The 8,820-nt window shown below is 47.8% G+C and overlaps 1 protein-coding gene across 2 annotated transcripts; it reads left to right on the forward strand.

Annotated features, from left to right (window-relative positions):
- Positions 1-2,330: 2,330 nt before the first annotated feature.
- ISCA2 (iron-sulfur cluster assembly 2) lies at positions 2,331-3,681 on the forward strand. 2 transcript variants are annotated; one of them, XM_072337842.1, is made up of 4 exons: positions 2,331-2,405; positions 2,514-2,685; positions 2,851-2,966; positions 3,128-3,681. In XM_072337842.1, the coding sequence occupies exons 1-4, from the start codon at positions 2,356-2,358 to the stop codon at positions 3,300-3,302; spliced, it is 513 nt and encodes a 170-aa protein (XP_072193943.1). In that variant the 5' UTR covers positions 2,331-2,355; the 3' UTR covers positions 3,303-3,681. The 2 variants fall into 2 exon arrangements, with proteins under 2 accessions (XP_072193943.1, XP_072193944.1); XM_072337843.1 differs by having other exon boundaries at positions 2,332-2,405; positions 2,517-2,685.
- Positions 3,682-8,820: the final 5,139 nt, after the last annotated feature.

Consider the following 8,820-nt stretch of genomic DNA (forward strand, 5'->3'; position numbering starts at 1 on the left):
AGATTACATCAAGTTATCAAGAACCACAAGACCAACAAAACCACAGCCTAGGAAGGGAAAAAAACATAGACTGTAATTCTGGTTGAGACAAAAACACCCCCTGGCTACACAGCTGGCAGAAAGAAAAAAAACATCACTGATAATAGAGAAGTGCAAAGAAACAGCTGCTCTCCTTCCTTACATGGCCTGGCTACTCCAAACATTTGCCCCCAGCACAAGAACCACTCATCAGAGCAATGGATTATTAATTAGACTAAATTAACTCTGATCGAGGCAGACTCTCATTTTCTCAATCTACAGTAACAGAGCAACCTCCAGAATTGCCTTGAAGATACTTGTTCCCTTTCAGACATCTAACGCTGGTAAGACTGAGGGCATGTAGAAAGTACAAGTGTTTTTTTATGGCTGCAGTGAATATAGATGCAACACAGGGCCACGCAATGCCAGCATTCAGCACAATAAATCCTGCAAGAGAGAGAAAAACCAGTGCCTAATCTGAGGATCCAGCTGTTTGCAGACAGCTGGATGAACACCAGCTGCTCTGGGACACCGCTTGCGATGCTTTCCTGGTTTTATCTGAACATCGTTAGAGTTAATCCAAGAGTGAGAAAAACTAAACAGCTCAAACCAGTCTTTATTTACATGTGCAGGGTGGTATACATAAGCAAAAGCATGTGGTCGCATTTCTTTAATGCGCTGCCCCCACAGCCTGGCAGCCACATTCACCGTGGGAGCGAGCCTTTTAGGATTTATACACATAATACTTAACTACATGTTTACTACTGCAGGCACTCCACCACATGCTTGATTTCTATGTCTATGCCAAAGAAAATACTTCTGCTTCCTGCAGTTGTTAAATCTCTGTATGGAGCTGCCTACTCCACGCCTCATGGACAAGAACTTTGTCAAGCAGATCTCATCTTGGATTTAAGCACTTCCTTTGCTTCCACTGTGCTGCAAGGAGGTCAAGCCGTTCTAGGAACTGCCTTGTTCCGACTGAGCCGTGTGAGAAAGCTAATAGTCACCAAGTCCCAAGCTGTGCTGACTTAAAATGCTCCCTTCCTGCTGGGATGACTGGTTTTCCTCTGTCATGCGACTGTATGACTCTCCACAAACCTAACTGGAGTGGGGGAACAGGATTGCAGCCTGGAATTCCTCCAGCCGAAGCACATGAGGAAATGATAAGCAACCCTTTAACTGTAGGCACGTCTTTGAGCAACAGGCCGGACCACTGTCACATGTCAAAGGATCAGGTTTAAGAGAGAGAAATGAGGCAGAGCAGCTCAGCTTCAGGCTGGCAGCCAAGTTCAGGACTCAGTCAGGTGAGTGAAGATTCATCCTCCGCAAAGCAGTTGATACAAGTTTTTCAAGAGGAAAAGCAAAATGCACGTAACCTTTCATTAGGCATGAGTTCCCTGCTTTGACTGTGAAGAGTTAATTGAAGAGATATTAAACACCTACACACGCTGAATTGCGAGGCAGTAGATAGGAGCAGAGGGGGCCTGGGAGGTGGCAAGTGCTGGTGCTAATGCAGGCTCTGTGATGAAACCATGGAGACTGCATCTGAGAACCGTGCCTTACACACCCACTGCGGGGATGAAGGCTGCACATCTGCCCGGTCCTGCTGGATCCTGCTCTCACAGAGATGTGAGGAGCGGGAGGGGACACGCAGGATGCTGAGCACATGTATGCCTGCGTTTGCAGTACCAGGGTCACAAATCCTGACCCAAAGCAAAACTGGCCTCTGCAGGGAGAGCCAGAGATTTAGAGATTCCTATTTGATAAAGAAAGTAAAACAGAAAAGTCAGTATCGAGACAAATCCTAAGGAATCCTTTCGCCCAGGCCCTGTGTTTGTTCTCCTGTTTGCGTAACTCCCCCTGCAATGACATCTTGATCCCTGTCAGGGTCTCGGGGTACTACTCAGCGCAAACAACCCTCACAGCTAAGCCCACTGCAAACACGCTGCGCTGAAAAGCACTGCGTTATGTACAAAGTTATTTTTCTTTCACGAGCTTTGCTGCCTTCAAAAGCAAACACTCTCAAGGACAAATACAAGTTTTATGCTTTCAGCCACAGCGCGTTCCCAAACTTAGGACCGGGCTGACACAGCCGTGTCAGCATCTTCCCTAAGCGTGGGCCACTGCTCCCCCCAGCCCAGGTCGGGACACAGCCAGACCCCGCCAGGCACCACGACTCACCCGCCCCCCCCCCCGCGCGTCGCCTAGCAACACTCCCCACGGAACGCTTCCGCCTCGGTAGGTGCCATGGCGGCTGTCGCCGGAAATGGCGGCGCCGGACAGCCAATGGGCGGGGAGGGGCGGGGCGGGGACTCTGAGGCAGGAGCGAGAGGCAAGATGGCGGCGCTGAGGCGCTGTTTGTGGTTGGCGTGGGGCAGTCGGGTCAGGTACCGACTCGACAGCGCCTCGCTCTGTGACAGTGGGTGGCGGGTATGCGGCTGGGTGCTCGGCGTGGCCCCGCTGAGGCTCGCTCTTTCTTCTCGTCCTCCTTGAAGCAGTTGGTGTTCTGCTCCGTCGCGCAGAGGACAAGCGCTGCTCGGCCCCCCGCCGGCCCCGGCCTGCGCGCTGGGCCGCTCGCTGCGATGGGTGTCGTCGTCCTCCCAGCCGGGCCCGACGGAGAGCGATTCTAGCGAGGGACAGGTCTACCTCAGCGAGAGCTGCGTGAAGGTAAGGCCCCGAGAAGGGCTCCCGAAGCCTTTGGCCTGCCCCGAGGGCACAGCAGAGGTGTTGCAGCATTTGCCTGTTTGTTCAACGTAGTTTGAGCCTTTCTTTGTTGTTTTTTTTTTTTGTTTTGTTTTGTTTTGTTTTGTTTTAATCTCTTCTGTTTTGTAGAGGCTGCTGGAGATTGCAGAAGGATCAGAGTTTCTCAGACTGCAGGTGGAAGGAGGTGGTTGCTCTGGGTTCCAGTACAAGTTTTCTTTGGACACAGTTATCAATCCTGATGACAGGCAAGGACAAAGGGGCTGTTCTTTGTAAAGGGGGCAGGATGGGTGTGTGTGGTACAATGTCTTGGAAGGACAAAGACTGTGAGATGAAGAAGGTGCTCAGGCTGTGCTTCTTTGTTGCATCTGCAGCACAACTAATGTTTAAATATGCTGCTTTTCTGCAGGGTGTTTGAACAAGGTGGTGCCCGTGTAGTTGTGGATGTGGACAGCCTGGCCTTTGTGAAAGGTTCCATGGTAGACTTCAGCCAGGAGCTGATTCGCAGCTCATTCCAGGTGGTGAGCAATCCCCAGGCAGAGAAGGGATGCTCCTGTGGGACTTCTTTCTCTGTCAAATTCTGACTGGACTTCTTATGGATGAATACAGTCTGCAGATGTTTCCTCTCCAGAGGGTTTTGTTTGATCTTTTCCCAGCTGATCCTTCTCATCTTTCTAACCCAGTAACACAGCAGATACGGATGACACCAGCTGTATGTGTCTGAACTGAGCCTGTTTCCAAGACTTTTTGGCCTTCCTCTCAGAAATATGAAGTAGCCATAATCACACAAACAGAGGCATCTTCAGTACTGTGTGAACCACCCGCTCAGTGGTGCAGACTCACCTGCCTTCTTCAGAATATGGAACCACTTGTCTCTACAAGAGATGGATGCATATATATATGTGTGTGTGTTTATTGAGAGTTCTTACTAAAAATATATGTATTTAAGGTTGTTTGGTATTACTCATGCATTTCTGGTGGGTAGAATCTGGGTTCATTCCAGCTAGGGCTGTTTACCCATTTTTTTTTCATCTGAATTGGATTTATACCTACCACTGTTGCTGGCTGTTCAACATTCAGTGGGCTTTTCTAGATGCCTAACTTTTTCAGGCTAGTCTCAGTCCCAGGAGCCCATAGTAGTTTTGCTCTCAGTCCCTGGAATGAAAGGTTTGACATGTTCAAAGTAAATGAAGCTCAAAGACTGAGATGGCAAGAGTTAATAGCTATTTGTTTGGGAGTTTTTTGGGGGGGGGGTCGAAGTGGTGTGTGTGTGTATGTATATAAATAAAATACATAGCCTTCCATCCCCAGTGCTGTTTTAGGTTGTTCCTAAATGTGACTTTGCTTTATATTTCATACAGCCTTTAAGATTTCATAGTGAATCCACTGTCTTCCTAACAGGAAAGGAAGTTTAGGTGACAAAGGCAGACAAGTTCTGGAGTATTGCATGAGTGTCCTTAAGTCATTTTGACTTAACTGAGAATAATTTGCTTCACCATTTATCCTGTCTATTTTGTCTGCCTGGTGTTATGAAAGAATTAAATAACTCCTTTCCTTCCTGAAACTTCAAAAAAATAGGGAAAATAGAGGTTTCCAGAATAACATCATTTTGATTAGTTTTCTGTATCTTTTTATCTGCCACTAGATGTCTTTTAAGTCACAGTGATTCATGCGCTTCTGGGTGAGAGATGGAGAAACTATTTTTGTTCCCTCTCTTGTGTTTTATCTGATCACGACCAAATTGTCTAAGACTTGAATCATTCACGTGAGTTTGGGAGGACTGCATGACTTTGGTTTCAGGGGAACTGCTTAAGGCAAACCACGAGGCTTTGAGGCCTCAATGCCATAGGCATTCTTCTGGTTGTTAAGCTTACAGAAGTCCTTTCTAAGCTAGTCAGCAGCACGTGCATACACTACATATCCACCTGCTGGTTTCTGGTGCTTAATAACCTTTCTTTACCCCCTCTAAGTATTCCACCTGGGTTACTGTGCTCAGTAAATGTGTACAGGCTCTGTCTACAGAACCTAACCAGGTGCTGCTTGCCTGCTCTCCACAGCCCAAGTAAATCTAACAAGTACTGTTTGCATGGAGTGCAGCCACTTTCGGATAACTTACCTCCTTCTTTGCAGGGACTATATGAAGGATGAATCATAGAATCACCAAGGTTGGAAAAGACCTCCAAGATCATCCAGTCCAACTATAAATGAAATGGTGTGTTTGTAGCAGTGTCACCAGCAGCCTGTTGCTGGGCTCAGGGGGAGCTTGCATGCATGCCTTGCTCTGTCTGTACTTTTGGTAGTACTGCTCTAACTGCACTAGGTGGACCCCTAACTCCTTGGGATTGGATGTGTACAAGACTGGCAACTCAAGTAAGGTTGAATGTGCTCCTTGCAGGACCTATGCAAGAACAGAAGTTTCTTTGGAGGCAGGCTGGAGCTGCTTTTGTCTGATACTCCAGAATTGTAGTCTTTGTGTCAGAGAAATTGCTCGAAGCTGGAGAGGTTTCATCTGTACGGTGCCTTGCGCTTGACCTCCTAATCCTGCCTGTCAGGAGCTAAAAATCTACTGGCCAAAACTACGAGTCTTCCTGTTCCCAGTATGGAATGGGTGCAAAAGGCTGTGTTATAGAGATAACCGTGCTCTCTCAAAAATAAATAAATCGAAATAAAATCTGTCATATCATAAACTGGAAACTTCAGTGTCTAGGAAGCTAGCAAGGGGGTTGTGTTAGCAGGATGTAATTAAGGAGACCTTGGTGAATTTTGCCTGTATAGGCAAAAAAGGCTGGATTCTGACTCTTGCAGAAAGAGAAAACAAAACATTAAGGTTTGTACATGGGCTAGTCTTAGCGGGGAAAAGATGTCACCACTGGTACAAAGTAAAGGATGTAGAGGATTAGAAAGGGGATTCGGTTCTGCCTGGAGAGTGAGGGACTGCTTTGGAACGTCTGTGTGGTGTCTGTAATGTGGGGATATGTGGCAGCCCTTGTACTGAAACCAGGAGATGAGGACAGGAGTGTGGAGCTGAAGATGCTGGCTTTGCTTCGTCGCAAATGAGAAGCTGCAGTGGAAAATCTTTTCTCTGCTCCCACATGAAGGATTCTCTCGGTTCACCTACCTGACAAGGAATGATCAAGAAAGGTATTTATGGAAACCTACGTTAAGATAAAACTTCAAGGGAAAGGGCACAATCATCAGTATCAGTGACAGGTGGGTAGAGAAAGATGTCATAGAAATCCTTGCTTTGGTCAGGTTTCGTTGGCTCTGCAGGGACTTGGTAGATAAGCAGCATGTTCTAAGAACAGCATTCCAACTCTGTTCTTAAAACTTGGTAGCTTCTGCCACTTACTAGCTGGGGCTAACTTGCACCTCTTCCAGAAAGCGGTGGAGAAATAGTGCTTTAGGGATTCGTGTGATGATATGATGCTTGCTTTCAGTGGGCTGCTGTGTGGTATTGCCTGCTAAACAGAGCATTTGGGCTGGGTGGCTCCTAGACAATCAGCCAACCTATTAAGAGAACAAATGGTTATCACACCCCAAAATATTCGTCTGTAAAATTTAACTAAACTCGAGTCTTATTGTAATATCCTACATCTGTACTGATCTGTTGGGTGATGGCAAGGGCTGAAGAGCCGGTTCCCTCTCAGAGGCACCCCATTGGACTTCTGCTTCCCCCACACAGTAGTATAATTTCCTGCTTTCTTAGGGCTTGCCTGAATCCAGTGCCTGGAGGAGGATTCACTCAACGGCGGAGGAGGCAGTGACAGGAGAGCAGAAGTCTTCTCTTGTCTGTGTCCCACGCTATGAAGACAACTACTTTCTTTTTGTATCACAACTGCCTTCAGCCTTGCAAGCATTCTGAACATCCACTGGCAGCGTGGAGTAGAAATGGGAGTGGTATAAAACCCCTGTTCATACCCTTAGTTGGAACTGGCCAGAGGAGCTCACTAAATTGAGGACGAGCTCTCTTTTTTTCCCAAGATGTGTTGCTACATCATGTGCTTGAGGACTGAACCGCATGCTGCTTCCATTCGCAGACGCAGCAGTTGGGTTCTTAGCAGTGTGTGATAGGATATGCAGCATTCTGATGCCACATTCTCTGCCTGTTCTTTCATGCACACCAGCGGGGGCTATCAGGACATCCACTGTCCTCTGAAACAGGCCAGAGCTCCTTGATGGATTGTCAGCAGAAAAAGGGATAACTCTGCATAATGTCTTGTTGATATGAATGTCAGCCAGTGTGGAAGAAGAACCAGGATTCAAGGAGATTTTATTTTGTTTTAGAAGAGGATGAATACTTGAATCAAGCAGCATTGGGGACTAGGCACAGAGGATTAATGGTGTGGTTTGGCCCTTGCAGGATTCTGAGAAGTATGCTTGCTCTGCTTGACTTCCAGGATTAGATTGTTACTGGCATCGATTTGTGCAGATATCCAGCCAGGAAACAGCCTGAGAGACCATAGATTTGGGGTGGTTTTAGCATCCCACTATGGACAGAAAGACCGTAGTGAGGCAGTTGAAGCTGGGCATGGCACTGAGCTGGGCCATTGCAGCAGGGCTGTGATTCCTGGCTCTGCAGGGAGCAGTTTGTGTGCAGGGCTCCCTGCCTCTGGCCTTCCCATCACTGCTGAAGCTCTTAATATTTCCTGCTTGAGCAATAAGAGTTTATGGCCCTAGTCTTTGTGGTTGATTAGAGCCCAAGTTTGTGCCCCTGTTTTAATCAGTGCTCATTTACCTTTGGCATCCTTCAGAGGAACAGAATGGTATGTCTTTCAGTTGCCATGGAAACAGTGAGACTAAATGCACATTTCCATGGCAACCTGCCATTATCTCCAGCTCTATCTGTGGGTCTCATTTTCTGACCATGGGGGTGGGGTGGTGAAAATGGAGCTTCATCTCTTTAAAAAACAAAACCAAAAAAAAAGTTAAAAATTTAAATTAAGAAGTATGTTACCACTACCGCCACAGCCCCTTTCCTCCTCTGGTCAGGCTTGGGACTGAGGCATGTGTCTGCCAAGAGAGGCCCTGCTGCCGCTGCCGTCCCATGTGCTGTGGCTCTAGCCTACCCTCTTCAGCTCCCTTCTCTCCTTCTCACCCTGCTAAAAATAGTGAGTTCAGAACTATTTGATGACAATGCTCCAGTACTTCTCAGAGCTCTTTGTTTCCTCAGCCAGAAAAGGCCCTTGAAGCTAATTGAACTTTCAAAGGTTCCAAAGGTCGGTGTGTTCCAGCTCCTCCCAGTCAGACAGGTCAGGTGTTAATTACAAGGTCAAAGACTCCGAGGAGAAGCCTTTGTCTGCTGGGCACTGAGGCCCAGGGTGCATCACCTTGACCTGAGGAGCAAGGGACCTTCTTGCGATGACAACAGACTGCTCTGCCAGGTTGTGACTGTCAGCTGGGATCAAAGGCAATGTTTGCAGCTTTGTGTGGGGCTTGGGGTGTAGAGAAAGTGAGTTCTTGCTGGACGATGGGGCTTGCAGCCTCTTGGCCAGAAATGCTCTGCCTCCCCCTGCTACTGAGTCAAAGAAAGAGAATTTGCTGTACTTTGAGAAATTGCACACAGCTGTTCCTTAAGCCTGTGTTCATTATTCTTGTTCTAGCTGGCTTGACCTTTAGCTAATTCCTCTTATTCACAGTCTAATCTTGGTTACTGAGGGAAAGAGCTTGTGTCTTGCCCTGTTCTAGCCTGGCATGATTGAGTCATCCATGTGCAGGATGTAGTGGAGCTCTCCTTCTATATTTGCCCCACTGGTCTTTCACAGATGCTAATGCAGAGGATGATAAAGCTCTGTTCATTCAGGAGTTAGCATGTAGGCAGAGGTGGTCCTCAAAGCAGGCAAGGCGGAGCTCTTCCAGCATAACTGTTTCCCTTGCTGTGGTCTGCCACAGCACTGATTGCACGTGACAGTGCTGAGCAGGCTGTGATGAGGGGCCATGCAGCCTCTGCCTTGACACACAGGGTCGGTTCTCCTTGCCAGCATCCCATGCTGTGTCCAAATGAGGGTGTCCATGCGCTGGCCAGCGTGTCCCAGCAGCCCTTGCTGCAGGCTGCCCCTGCCCTCTGCTTACCCGTGCACACCTGTGGAAACTTCAGACCTGGTA

The sequence above is a fragment of the Excalfactoria chinensis genome, chromosome 5 (genome assembly GCF_039878825.1).
Source record: "Excalfactoria chinensis isolate bCotChi1 chromosome 5, bCotChi1.hap2, whole genome shotgun sequence".
NCBI classification, from domain to species: domain Eukaryota; kingdom Metazoa; phylum Chordata; class Aves; order Galliformes; family Phasianidae; genus Excalfactoria; species Excalfactoria chinensis.